Source organism: Branchiostoma lanceolatum, chromosome 9 (genome assembly GCF_035083965.1).
Source record: "Branchiostoma lanceolatum isolate klBraLanc5 chromosome 9, klBraLanc5.hap2, whole genome shotgun sequence".
NCBI classification, from domain to species: domain Eukaryota; kingdom Metazoa; phylum Chordata; class Leptocardii; order Amphioxiformes; family Branchiostomatidae; genus Branchiostoma; species Branchiostoma lanceolatum.
This window is the reverse complement of record NC_089730.1, coordinates 10,702,736-10,716,902: the sequence shown is the minus strand read 5'-3', so window position 1 is coordinate 10,716,902 and position 14,167 is coordinate 10,702,736. Positions and strand designations below refer to the sequence as shown.

The following is a 14,167-nucleotide window of genomic DNA, read 5'->3' as shown; positions in this document are numbered from 1 at the left end:
TCGTCGTTGTGTAGACAACCTCCTCTCCGGGTGTGGTGGTTGGAGGCTGTCGCGGCTCCGTCGTTGTGTAGACCACCTCCTCTCCGGGTGTGGTGGTTGGAGGTTGTCGCGGCTCCGTCGTTGTGTAGACCACCTCCTCTCCGGGTGTGGTGGTTGGAGGCTGTCGCGGTTCCGTCGTTGTGTAGACGACCTCTCCCGGTGTGGTGGTTGGAGGCTGTCGCGGCTCCGTCGTTGTGTAGACCAACTCCTCTCCGGGTGTGGTGGTTGGAGGCTGTCGCGGCTCCGTCGTTGTGTAGACAACCTCCTCTCCCGGTGTGGTGGTTGGAGGCTGTCGCGGCTCCGTCGTTGTGTAGACCACCTCCTCTCCGGGTGTGGTGGTTGGAGGCTGTCGCGGCTCCGTCGTTGTGTAGACAACCTCCTCTCCGGGTGTGGTGGTTGGAGGCTGTCGCGGCTCCGTCGTTGTGTAGACCACCTCCTCTCCGGGTGTGGTGGTTGGAGGCTGCTGCGGCTCCGTCGTTGTGTAGACCAACTCCTCTCCGGGTGTGGTGGTTGGAGGCTGTCGCGGCTCCGTCGTTGTGTAGACCACCTCCTCTCCCGGTGTGGTGGTTGGAGGCTGTCGCGGCTCCGTCGTTGTGTAGACCACCTCCTCTCCGGGTGTGGTGGTTGGAGGCTGTCGCGGCTCCGTCGTTGTGTAGACCACCTCCTCTCCGGGTGTGGTGGTTGGAGGCTGTCGCGGCTCCGTCGTTGTGTAGACAACCTCCTCTCCCGGTGTGGTGGTTGGAGGCTGTCGCGGCTCCGTCGTTGTGTAGACAACCTCCTCTCCGGGTGTGGTGGTTGGAGGCTGTCGCGGTTCCGTCGTTGTGTAGACCAACTCCTCTCCGGGTGTGGTGGTTGGAGGCTGTCGCGGCTCCGTCGTTGTGTAGACCACCTCCTCTCCCGGTGTGGTGGTTGGAGGCTGTCGCGGCTCCGTCGTTGTGTAGACCACCTCCTCTCCGGGTGTGGTGGTTGGAGGCTGTCGCGGCTCCGTCGTTGTGTAGACCACCTCCTCTCCGGGTGTGGTGGTTGGAGGCTGTCGCGGCTCCGTCGTTGTGTAGACCACCTCCTCTCCGGGTGTGGTGGTTGGAGGCTGTCGCGGCTCCGTCGTTGTGTAGACAACCTCCTCTCCGGGTGTGGTGGTTGGAGGCTGTCGCGGCTCCGTCGTTGTGTAGACCACCTCCTCTCCGGGTGTGGTGGTTGGAGGCTGTCGCGGCTCCGTCGTTGTGTAGACCACCTCCTCTCCTGGTGTGGTGGTTGGAGGCTGTCGCGGCTCCGTCGTTGTGTAGACCACCTCCTCTCCGGGTGTGGTGGTTGGAGGCTGTCGCGGCTCCGTCGTTGTGTAGACAACCTCCTCTCCAGGTGTGGTGGTTGGAGGCTGTCGCGGCTCCGTCGTTGTGTAGACCACCTCCTCTCCGGGTGTGGTGGTTGGAGGCTGTCGCGGCTCCGTCGTTGTGTAGACCACCTCCTCTCCGGGTGTGGTGGTTGGAGGCTGTCGCGGCTCCGTCGTTGTGTAGACAACCTCCTCTCCGGGTGTGGTGGTTGGAGGCTGTCGCGGCTCCGTCGTTGTGTAGACCACCTCCTCTCCGGGTGTGGTGGTTGGAGGCTGTCGCGGCTCCGTCGTTGTGTAGACCACCTCCTCTCCGGGTGTGGTGGTTGGAGGCTGTCGCGGCTCCGTCGTTGTGTAGACAACCTCCTCTCCTGGTGTGGTGGTTGGTGGCTGTCGCGGCTCCGTCGTTGTGTAGACCACCTCCTCTCCGGGTGTGGTAGTTGGAGGCTGTCGCGGCTCTGTCGTTGTGTAGACAATCTCCTCTCCCGGTGTGGTGGTTGGAGGCTGTCGCGGCTCCGTCGTTGTGTAGACCACCTCCTCTCCTGGTGTGGTGGTTGGAGGCTGTCGCGGCTCCGTCGTTGTGTAGACAACCTCCTCTCCGGGTGTGGTGGTTGGAGGCTGTCGCGGCTCCGTCGTTGTGGATACCACCTCTCCAGTAGTGGTGCAAAGGTCACAGCATAGCACTCGCACTTCATAGTCAAAGCAAACCTTTTGCGGGGTATAAAGCTGCAGGTCACCAAGACAAAGCAGTCCGACTGAAGCATCGCATATTACTCCCACCTGTCCAGCCTGGGCAACGTCCAGATGCTGACCTTCAGAATTAACATCAACTGTTCTACACTGAATGGCTTCCGGCTCGCCACAAAACATGTAGTAGTGGTCTCTCAGATGAGGATATGTTTCGTTGTCATTTGTATCGATAATGTTATCAGAATTCATCCAGTCAGACCACTCACAGCAATGATGGATTGTTGTTGTAGGCCCCACAGTTTGTGTCGTGGTAGGGACCTCTGGTGTCGTTGTTGAAAACACTTCCACTACGGGTGTGGATGTTGGAGGCTCTTCATATGATGTCGTAGTTGGGACCCCTGGTGTCGTTGTTGGAAACACATCCACTATGGGTGTGGATGTTGGAGGCTCTTCATATGATGTCGTAGTAGGGACCCCTGGGGTTGTTGTTTGTCTGCCAGGTGTTGTTGGTGATGTTGTTGTGGTAGGGACTACTGGTCGTGTTGTGGTAGGGACCTCCGATGTTAGTTCCGTAACCATAGGTGGTGTGGTGGTGCAAGAAGGCACTATCACTGGCAATGTTGTAGGACATACCTCAACACACTCTCGTGTGTACTCATTCAACAACGTGCCGTTCGGACAAGTGGGGTGGCAGCCCGCTAGGCACGGTAGAGTACATGTGGATGGGTCTGGGTTCTGGCAGGTTTCCTCACATGGCTGTCCACACGGATGGTAGTGCCAGACACAGTCGACTTCCACTGCATTGTAGTCTTCGCACTGTGTAGCTGTACGGGGAATATGCATTTTCCACAAGTCATTATTGCAGGTTGTAGCAACATTTCTGTACTGTCTTTAGGGAGTATGTATTATTGTGTGTACCAGTATGCCAAATCGGCCGGTATAACCGGAGACCGTGGATTGATGAGTCCCACGGCCATCACTTCTGGTGATGAACTCCACGGCAGTTCGTGAAAATGACCTGCGGCCGTGCAATGAACTCTGCGGCCGTAGACAGACTTATACTAGTATGGGTAATAGGATTAGGGCTGGGTTAGGATCTGGGATCGTTTACCCTTTAACCCTAATCCATGAATATGGCATGGCCGTGAACAGCGAGTACTCGAATGAAAGTCCTTCCATAGACGTAGAAGCACCAAAACTGAAAATCGCTCAATTTGGGGATATTGTAACAGTTAAATGTGGGAAACAAGAGCAACCACCCCGAAGAATGTCTGCGTATAAGTATCTAATTTACTTTACACTTACACTATGCTGTTTTGGGTCATCGATTACATGTATCTAATGAATGACAACGAAGGTTTTCTTACGACACAATTCTGGAGTCCGCCATCTGATAGGAATGCCGGCTTCACCACAGGCATGTGCGTATGCTGCCACGGCGGTACAGAAACACTCACAGTCCCCTCCCATGTCACATGAACAAGTGTCATCAACACAGGCTTCGTACCACGGCTGGGGGTCGATCTGTGAAGAATGAGGAATATGTACATTGAATTAATGTAAACGACACAAAAGTTTCAGTACATCCCCATTTGACTATGAAAAGGCCATGCAAGTTGGAGTCCTGTGAGACCCTTTGAAATTTCATTATAATCCTCTTTTTTTGCCTTTCAATTAAGTGGTCAAGATTTTATGTCTGCTTGAAAGCACATGTTCACATCGAATCATAGTATTTTTAAATACTATGAATTTAAAAATTCAGAACATTAACAGTTAAGAAGTAAAGACGAAGCACCTGTTATCTTCTTGTTATGATAACTCTTCTGTTATTTTCTTGTTATGATAACTCTTCTATCTTCTTGTTATGATAACTCTTACTTTCGTATTATCATTCGGTTTGGTCTTATTTGGTTTGGTCTGGTTTGGTTTGGTTTGGATTGGAAAGTACATTACCGTGTAATGGCATGGCTGAAAGACGGCTGCATGTATGATGGCACACTGTCGCCGTGCCCAGGGGAGGCGGTGCAGGTTGAGGAGACACGGACTGATGTGTAACGCCGTACCATTCTGGTCATCCTTACTGTCAAGGGTTGTGACGCACAGCGGGTTCACCTACAAGGAGAGTAAACCATACAGGCTCATTGAAATCATGAAATGTTCGACGGAACACATATAAATGTGTAACAATTAAAGTAAGAAGACGATTGTTCAACGAATAGTTCAACATAGAGGTTATATGCCATTGTCGTCATACACATTTTACATTTTGAAATAGAAAGACAATTAACGTTGGTTAACATAGATTCGCGGGGTAATTAAATTCGCCATTTTTAGAAACGGTGTATTTTAGGGATATGTGCTAGATGCAAAATCAGTTATAACGCCAGCAATGCAAACCGGATAGACTAACGTATTCAGAACACTGGCTGAAAAGCTTCGATAACCATGCATTAGAAGTTGGCGACGTCAAAAACTCTCCGTCCCTTATTGACAGAGTCTGGGGGCTTCGTGGGAGAATCACACTACGCGGTTGTTCGCTGGTTTGTAAGACAAATCTCACATCCGCTTCCTGCTAAACACAATTATTTACAAGACAACTTATTACAATCTCTTTTGCTAACCTGCAACTGAATTCTAAGTGTGATCAGTCATCAAAACTCCTCTTTGTTGCTACAACCTACGGCACGTGTATTTTCCCGCCACCATATTATTACCCAGAATCCTGTTGTCAAGCAGACGACAAAGGTTTGTGAGGAACACTTTTTTTGTCTAAATGTTGCGTGTGATAGTGGACTGAGGACGATATTTTCCTCAAGGTTTGCTCCTAACACAACAAGGAACACATGGACATAGTAGTATTACCATTGCTACGGCATCCAGCTAACTTGCCATGAATAATGTACACGTTGCCATGACGGTGGATGTCGACTTTGAGTGACGCTCTATCGACTCAACAAACGGGTTGTTACCGAAGGCCTGGTGTGTGCGGTACGACCGTTTTGTCGTGTATTTATTTTTGTTTGGTCACGTTTATATGACATTGGCACTCTCTTCAAGTCAAGATGGGCACAGCAGCTGCTGTATAAAAGCTTATTAGCGGCATATATTAATGACGAATCTTCTCTCCCGGAATAGTGTTCGCACCTGTCCAAGAGCACTGTCATTCTGCGTGCGGCGGACGGTACTAGTTTCAAGTTGAAATATTATGGTGTCAGCACAACTAGAAATATATCTAACATATATAGCATTAGTGCAAAGGTAATACATGATATTGACAGAATAACAGAAAATTGATGGTTTATTGTTCTGCCAGATTGATTTCAATCAACCATTATCGGAAAAATGGCGATTTTATGTTAACCAACGTTACATTATGTTTCTGCTGCAAATTGTATATCTTTATCAACACTCTCTATAAGTATGTTGATCATTAAGTATGGCGGCACTTATATACAAATACAGTCCTATTCGATACCTGACCCGACTACTGAACACCAATTTGTAATGCATGATCTGTTAAATACGCGAACACCTATTGCTAATTGTACATATTGTTATTCTTTTATCTTTATATCGCTTGAGTGTGCTCGCTTGTACTGTTGATTTTAAGGCCGGTTATACATTGCCAAGAAGGTATCACCGGCTTGTTTCTTGTTTGAATATCACGTTTACCTGCCAGCTCGCTGCGAACTGCTCCGGCTGCACAGCTATGTCCAGGGCCCTGGTGGTGAAGTCATTCGCCTGGTTCCCGTCAAAGTTTCCACACAGACCACAGACATGTCCTCTGAAACAAGAACAACCATAGCCAACAATCAATAAAAGATTCTCATTATAATCAAGACGCTAATGTCTCGTTTTAATGTATCTATCATGATTACATAATGTTTTGGTATCACAGGAAAACCTCTCTCTGACAGACATTCCCCTTCCACTGCAGCTGGTGATCTTTTTTTAACAGCTGCTTCCGAAAGGTTAACCGAAATTGATGTACGTTATTGGGTGTGATTGCAACATCAGCTGTTGTTACCTGAACTCCGGGGACAGTGTGACGTACACGCGGGTTCCGAAGTCCCACATCACCGTCAGGCCATGGTCGGTTGTCAGGATGAGGAAAAATCCAACCCCTGTGATTAAAGCCAATGGGGTTATCCATCAGTTTATCATACAGCAAATAATGAATTGCAGGCACTTGATATAACAAACACTAACTTTTACAATGACTTTCGACTATGTACAACTTACAAGGAAGCTAAAGCAACATCATTGAAGTTAAACACTGTATGGGCTCTTCACTGAACAACTCAATGTTCAGTGCCTACGAGCCTGGCAGAGACAACGATGACAACTTACGTCTAAAGTTGTACGTGACAGTGACGCACGGGTCGTGGATGCCCGGGCGCGGACGGACCTCCGGCTCTCCTGGTCGGTCTTTGTAGAAAATGATCTGTACGGTTTCTAACGTGATCGTGATGGTCTTGATGCAGGTCGTTCCCCACAAACCACACCGTTCGTTCTGTATCTGCACGCGGAATGTCCCTTCATTGCCACCACAGAAGTCCTGTAACAACATGTCTTTGATTTTATTGTATGTATAATGGATACAACGTAGAATTCATTAAAGTTATTTTACAGCCACCCTACTGCAGACTTTCGATTGATGTAGCTGAAGCGATCAATGTTTGTGTGGGAACGTTGACAGTGCAGGGAATAACATTAACTTTCCAAATTGGTAACGTTACAACTCCTATCCGATTAATCAGGCCATATTACGACTATTGCCAAGTTCTGTATTGTTTGGATCAATTTTCAGATCATATTTGATTGATGATAGTATTTCAAGGTCTTGTACGTCACGCAAATAAAGCCTTTTGTATACATTAAAACGTTTTTCTTGAGATAGAATGACATCCTCACCGTGGCAAATTCATAAGTACAGGCTCCGTAGAACTGATAGCGGTACCCATCGAATGAGATGTAGTGCGACTCTCCATACGCGGTGCAGGTTGCCGTACAGTCATGTGTGCTGCACTGCCAGTCTCCGCCTTGGCACGTACTGTAGGGGAGAAAAGACGGGACGTCGACGCAGAGATTCAATGAGAGGCAAATGCAGATGACTTACACTTGAACTGTACATTGCCACGTTGTATCAAGTACCTCGATAACAAGACAGCCACGTTGTTCTGTTCTCTTGATGCTACACCACACACAAATCTCCATGAGGAATACAATAGTATCTTGTTTGTAAACCTCATCCAATGAATGTGGTAACACCTATTCATTGATAAGAAATGTATGTCGGTACCATTGATTGCAGTCCAGTTGGATGGTCTCCCCGGATTGGTAGCTTTGTCCGTTGTGGTAACAAGGACACTCGTAGGGTAGGACGCAGTCATAGCCATCTTGTACCAGACCACCTGCACACATACATCCTGCAAAATACAAATTGAGATCAATATCACATAATGTGAGGCACAGCATGATCTAATTCAGAATTATTATACCTTAAGCGAAGTTGCATCTTTTGTGCTGCAAGGCAACAGAAAGGTTTTACTATATGTGTTTTATGACCATACACGTCCCATGATATCTCTACAGGTCATGTATACAACATGTACCTGATATGCACTGGTTGGAGATGCACTGGTCGTTGATGTGCATGTTCTGACATGTCGTCCTGCACTCTGTGCCTTTGGAGCCAGGGTTGGCGAAACAGCTGAAGAAGAACATCGGTGGGATGCACATGGCAAAGCGACCTGAAAAAGGCAAGAAGTACAAAACATCAGTGACAAAGGTAATTCAGAATTCATTTAGTTTGACGTATTCACCTGCCTGATGACTTAGGGGAATGAATACAGGAATCGCTCGACTTCTCCAGATTGGCGTAACGTCTAGTAAATCTCAAACGTATGACAGTTAGACGTGGCAGATTTGTATTGAAGGGGCTCGAATAAAGTTTTAAAGGGAAGCTATACAGCTACATGTACAGCGTCCTTTCTGATGATTGCCATGAGTGTGTACGGTTTAATTGTCCACTACTACTTGTCTACATTTGTATTGAAGGGTTACAAGTCCATTCATCATTTTCATGAAAATGACGTAGATAGTATCGCCTACCCTCCCGATTGCGAAGTCCTCCCACAGCCTTGTCCTCCGTCGGTTCGACTGAGGAATCATAGCACTCCATGACACCATCCTGGCAGTAGCTGGGAAAGCATTCCGTCACATGAGTATCATATTGATGAAAATGATGATCATGAAATTTCAACTTGCTTGAACGTCATTTTCCTGTCATCTGCGTTATTCCTATAACAAGTCCAAAGAAGTCTGAACAGTCACTGGCAATACTCTCCGGGAGGACGTTGAGAATGCTTCCTATGAATTTAAGAAGTCTTCCTTGAACGTCTTCCTAGTCTTTCAATTCTTTAATGGCTACAACCTACAGGGAAGACCATATAGCTTACCATGTTGATCCCTTCCTATGAATGGCCTCATTCGGCCTGTAGAGTTCTCCATTGTGGTAACAGGGGCACTCCGACGGGAGCACACAGTTATCGTCCTCATCAAGGAAGAGTCCTGGAACCATAACAAATAGAGACAATTTTCGTCTACCTCATACGTCTTTTAGACAGGTCAGTGCTTTCTCTGACGTCTTACCAGTGGCTAACACGAAGAACATACGATAGTTTCTGGCAAGCAAAGCCAATTGCTGTGATATTCATGTGATGTTTTTCATGATCTTGTGTTCAATACTCTACCTTATGGTACTGCTTTCAGGGACTGCACAGACTTGATAGATCTCTTAAAATCACTGTTTCAGATGTCTAGGTCTTTCTGGAAAGTCACTTTTATGAAAATACTTTAATGGTGACAGATAAAGCATTGTGGTACCGTACCTTGTGGACAGTTGCAGCCCTCCACACACTCGTCGTCGCAGCCCTGGATCGGGTCAGACAGTGACCTGCACGTGGTCCTGCAGGAGGATCCACACTGCTGCAGCTCCTGTCCACCGCTGCACTCAACAGCTGCAGCAGGGTCATGAGATAAACTTTTTAAGTCTCCAGAAAATGTGAAAATAAATTTTCCTTAACGGCTTCGGCAGTCACTGATATCGGATACTGTCTGAAACCTCTAGCTGTTTCAAAATCTTATCAAGTTAATCAATTAAAATAATCTACGTGAAAATAAACGTATTTGCTTGTAAATGCTGCTGAGTAAACTCATTGGACTGTGTACATACTTGAGAACTATAATGATTTGGTCATGAATGTATCGGATGAGCGTCATATATAAAGATCTTGAGAACTACCATTGGATTATGAGGTGGAACTGGTTACAATTGAAAAGTTACGGATATCGTTAACGAAACGTAAGATTTTATTCTTGAATGGAAATTTCGGGAGAGTTTTCCCATGTATTGCTACAGGCCATCGTTGTGTGTACTTACGGCATAGTTCTGGTGATCTCCATTCCACGGGAGCATAGTTCCTAGCGCAGGCCCGGGCGTAGTTAGCGACAGCTGAGCAGAGACACCTCTCTCCCATCTCACACTCACACACATCAAATAGGCACTCCTATTGGTAAAGAAAAATGGCATATATGATATAATTTTACACGATAAAATGGCTATTCTTGATACAATGACCCTACAAATGGTTTTGCACCAGTGAATAACTCTTCGGATGGCTTTGGATTAGCACATTGATGCCAAAAGAAACATGGAAACGTGGATGATGTTCTATAAAAGGAATAGATCATAAGTTTTACAGAGATGAACTATTTACCTTGAAGTATGGATCTGGCCGCACAACTCGATGGCAGGCAGCAAAGATGGGGCTGTTGATGACGCCACACATGGAATTGGCATAGTCAGCTGGAAGTAAGGGAAGAAAATAAGTTCAGTGAAACCTTCGAATATCAATGTACACATCGTTTGCATATGCAAAAAATGGAGACAATTTACATAAATGCATCGTCTGAAAGGCAATAATAAACAACAGTCTCGGTTGGCATTTGCGCAGAATGATTCAATAAATCAATAAAAGCGTCCTGTGCTGTGGTTGTTATTGAAACCAGTTGCTTAAGCTCAAAACTGATTGGTCGCTACAAAAACACCTTTACGATACTTTTTCTCGACAAGAAGCATCACCACGAGTATCAAACAGTCGCAGCTATTGTCAGTATTCAGTTACCTCGCTGGGTATTCACAGCACAAGCCTCCAGAATCTGGTCCCTGGGCACGTCCAAACAGTCTGCGTTCGCCTTCCAACTGTTGCCGAAGGCCGCCACGGACGTCTCAGGCATACCCTTTACCGTGAAGTCGTCTAGCTGGTTCCCGTTGAAGTTTCCACAAAGTCCGCATGTTTGGCCCTAGATTTGGAAATGAGACATTGCAGTACAGTGATTTCCAGACCTTCAAAGACAAGCTGAAAGCAAATCTGCTAGGTTAGTTATTTGTACGTATCACAAATGTGCCATATATGTTGGAGTGACTGGTGTTACTTCTCTGGCAGCTCCAACATCAACAACTATAGTTCTATTTGTTCATTAAAATATCCGTGTGGCCATTAATTAAACTTAAAACAATCTTGAACCTTCAAAGCCATAAATCTCAATAAAGCTTGCGAATCTTCTGTATTCCCTGGATCACTGCTTAAGTACTTTTCACCGCACAATATTTGCCATTGTGATCCTCGATGACTCATAGTTTTGGCTAAAACATAGATAAGCGGACTAATTGAAATCTGTTGTGCTGTAGTCGTACCTTGAAGTCCGGGCTGACGGTGACGTACATTCGGGTCTCGCCGTCCCATTCAACAATCAGCCCGATCGATGACGTCAGCGTCACGAACATGGACGATGATCGGTGGATGACGATATCGTCTACAGTAACCATGGAATCAAAGTTTACGGCCTCCCATTTTATGTAATTATCAACAGACATCACTAAAGAAAGCTGTTCTGCTTGGTCACTCCAAGAAACACACAACACATCTACGCATGTACGCTAACACACACACACACACACACACACACACACACACACACACACACACCTCCATAATTGATGTCCACTATTTGCTCACCTTGCACATACGGCAGTGTAACGCCGACGTTCGCCACGCTGACGGAACCTCCCTGGTGAAACGTCACCATGACGTCCTTCCCGGAGGCCGTCTTGAGGACGATGGTGCCAGTTTTGGTGCAGGTGACGGCCGAGTCCAGCCCGCAGGGCAGGTTCTCCGTGAAGACAGAGAAAAGTCCTCTTCCACAGTCCTGCAGAGGGGTAAGGGTGAATTGATATGGTACTTGCTCATAAAACCCAACATGTTACCGTTTCCACAAAATGTACAACGTCCAAGCAGATCTCCCTCTAGCCAATGTTGTCTATCTGCTGACAGGTTCAATAGATGGATAGGATTATGAGAATTGAGAATCGTGTCCCTACCTTTGCCAGGACATACTGACAGTCGCCCATAAACGTGAACCGCCGACCGTCAAACGACACGTAGTGGGGGTCACCGGTCGCCGAGCAGGTAGCTGGGTGGTGGAACATTCAAGATTTATCACATACATGTACGTGTAATATCGAGAACTTTGGGATGGTGCAATTTGCCCCTTACGTTTGCAAATGGTTGAGCCATATTGTTCTAATTCTGCCTAGAGTACAAAAGATAAAGCAGCTACTCGATGATTTAACGTTATGTATGGGCAAATAGAACACAAGAAGTAGACAAAATGCAAGTTTGCTGATGAGGATGTTGCTGATATCAGAAAAACAGATGAGAACACACATACCGGGGCAATCGTGTTCCGTGCATGTCCACCTTCCACCCTCACAGAAGCTGCGATGAAAAGACAATGATAACATGTTCACCTTTATTCTACCTACAAACAAACTATTATCGAAACCCGCCATGTAGATCTATAATGAACCCGATATGACACGAAGAATAGTTCGCGATATGATTTGAAATGCAAAATGCGAGAAGACCATGCCAGACTTAACTGTGTTTCCAATAGATGGTCGCGTCTTAAACCCCATTACTTCTTTGACATAACCCATAAAGCTATGCTTTTCGGCCGCATCCATGTTGTCTCTCTGTGAGGATCTCCCTCTGGCCGCTGTTGCTAATAAGCCATCTATCAGCAAAAAAAACCATGGCACGTCCAGGTAAAAAAACGGAAGTTCTGCTGCAGTACCAAGGTCACATACCAGGGAGCCCAAAATCGCCCTTGACCTTTGCCTTCCCCACACCTACCCACATATCAAAAATCATTGCAATCCATCCAGAGGTTATTGAATTATGCTGGCTACAAAAATCCGGAAACATCATACACAGACAAACACACAGACAGACACACCCAAAACAATGTAGTAGCAAATACCATTGGTTGCATCCTTGCCGCGTGGTCTGCCCCGGCTGGTACTCCCTCCCGTTGTGCAGACAGGTGCAGTTCGTCTCCTGCACGCAGTCGTTCCCATGATGCACCGTGCCGGGTGGACAGAAGCAGCCGTCGACGCAGTGTTCTGCGCAGGCGTAGCTGGAGTCGAGGTTGCGGCAGGTGCGTGGACAGGCGGTACCGCATTCTTCGTACATCTTTCCAGCAGGACACTCGTTCCCTGAGAGGAGAAAGGTAACGTGAAATGTAGCATATGGGTCATTTAGCAACATACCGTAGCTCATCCGGATTATCAAAAAAAATTATGGCTTCTGAGACGTATTAGTCCAGGAGGAGAATCGGACCCATCATAAGCTAGAAATTAATACAGTGGCACTAAGATAATTTGATTCCTTTAAAGAAAACTTGTAATATAAATTCAAAGAACATGATATATCGATAATTTGCTCTCTTAAAACTTTGTCACATTGGTCCTATGATGATATTACGACAGCAAATTAAGGATTGACTTACAGCAGAAATCCTGGGACCTCCAAGACAAGACGACCCCAGTGTGTGCGCATGCACGAGAGTACTGGGTAAGTGCACCACACAAACAGTCATCACGTGACTCGTAAGCGCAGCTGCACAGGTCTGACACGCATGCGTGGACGTACGGTGTAGGGTCCATGGCGTTTCGGCAGGGTCTGAAGTCGGCGCTCTCTGATAGAACACTGCAGATCTGGAAAAGTTCCTGAAAAAGCAAAGAAACATGTATTTACATTGTATTTTCAAAATTTGAGCACTAATGACTTACAGTTTGCTTTGAGATGTTTGATACCGTATCCAATTCACCAATACATTGGGAGACATGACAGCAGCAAATCTTTGCCCAAATCATAAACATTTACCAAACGAAAACTACTAGAACTAGAACCACATAGTAGTGTTACGTAGACACAAACCTGCAGTTCGTCCGCTGGTACTTCAGCGCAAGTGCCGGGCGTGTCGAACGGGACGTACGGGCAGGTTTCCTGCGCTCCCGTCATCCTCCAGTTGTTACCGAACTCCATGGTGTTGTGCAGCAGTTCTCCTAGACGATTTAAAGAAGAACAGAAATAGATGATAGATGACAAAGATATCTAAGTTTCCTATCTAAGTTGCCTTAACCTTGTCCTTCTTTACATTCGTATACTACTGTTCAGGATATGAACATATAGGCATGAATATCATAGAGATATATATGGTATTACTTTGTAGTGTATAGAATAGATGTTCTCATAATATCCCTCTGTAGTGAACTTCACATTGCATTGACAAAAAAATTATAATGGTAAAAAATGCTTCACAATGGTGAATACCTGATCTTGATCTGTAGTCATCAGCATCGATGCCGTTGAAGTTTCCGCAGAGACCGCACGTCTTGTTGTGGTGGTCAGTGTCCAGTTCCACGTACACGCTCCCCTGACCGTCCCAGGACACCATCACGCCAGTCGCGCTGTACAGCCGGACGTACGCGCCCGTCGACTCCACGTTGACGCCCTGGTACGAGTACGGCAGCGACACCCTGTGGCGGGCAGTGGAGACGATTGGTGAGTAGTCTTTTTCAGACAAAAAGTACAACCCTTGCTTAAAGACCATATGAAATCAAAATGAGACATTTTCTCACTACATGCAACAATAGTATCATTTTCATATTGAAATACTATGCCACATGTGCACATTTGTCGTGAT

The 14,167-nt window shown here is 46.6% G+C and overlaps 1 protein-coding gene across 2 annotated transcripts in view; it reads right to left on the bottom strand.

Moving 5' to 3' along the window:
* LOC136442162 (mucin-2-like) overlaps window positions 1-14,167 on the bottom strand; it is a 33,148-nt gene that overhangs the window by 9,306 nt on the left and 9,675 nt on the right. Inside the window, exons 13-36 of one of the 2 annotated variants that reach the window (XM_066438839.1) lie at window positions 13,795-14,000; window positions 13,399-13,526; window positions 12,968-13,187; window positions 12,440-12,674; window positions 11,849-11,895; window positions 11,499-11,590; window positions 11,137-11,326; window positions 10,815-10,933; window positions 10,243-10,420; window positions 9,835-9,923; window positions 9,498-9,624; window positions 8,947-9,075; window positions 8,515-8,626; window positions 8,168-8,256; window positions 7,669-7,806; window positions 7,356-7,482; window positions 6,968-7,106; window positions 6,404-6,611; window positions 6,081-6,177; window positions 5,726-5,837; window positions 4,007-4,165; window positions 3,421-3,577; window positions 2,500-2,877; window positions 191-2,421 (exon numbers count right to left, since the gene is read on the bottom strand). In XM_066438839.1, the coding sequence (XP_066294936.1) occupies window positions 191-2,421; window positions 2,500-2,877; window positions 3,421-3,577; window positions 4,007-4,165; window positions 5,726-5,837; window positions 6,081-6,177; window positions 6,404-6,611; window positions 6,968-7,106; window positions 7,356-7,482; window positions 7,669-7,806; window positions 8,168-8,256; window positions 8,515-8,626; window positions 8,947-9,075; window positions 9,498-9,624; window positions 9,835-9,923; window positions 10,243-10,420; window positions 10,815-10,933; window positions 11,137-11,326; window positions 11,499-11,590; window positions 11,849-11,895; window positions 12,440-12,674; window positions 12,968-13,187; window positions 13,399-13,526; window positions 13,795-14,000 (5,707 nt within the window). Of the gene's footprint in view, window positions 1-190; window positions 2,878-3,420; window positions 3,578-4,006; window positions 4,166-5,725; window positions 5,838-6,080; window positions 6,178-6,403; window positions 6,612-6,967; window positions 7,107-7,355; window positions 7,483-7,668; window positions 7,807-8,167; window positions 8,257-8,514; window positions 8,627-8,946; window positions 9,076-9,497; window positions 9,625-9,834; window positions 9,924-10,242; window positions 10,421-10,814; window positions 10,934-11,136; window positions 11,327-11,498; window positions 11,591-11,848; window positions 11,896-12,439; window positions 12,675-12,967; window positions 13,188-13,398; window positions 13,527-13,794; window positions 14,001-14,167 lie in introns of both variants that reach the window. The other variant, XM_066438838.1, reaches the window with a different exon arrangement.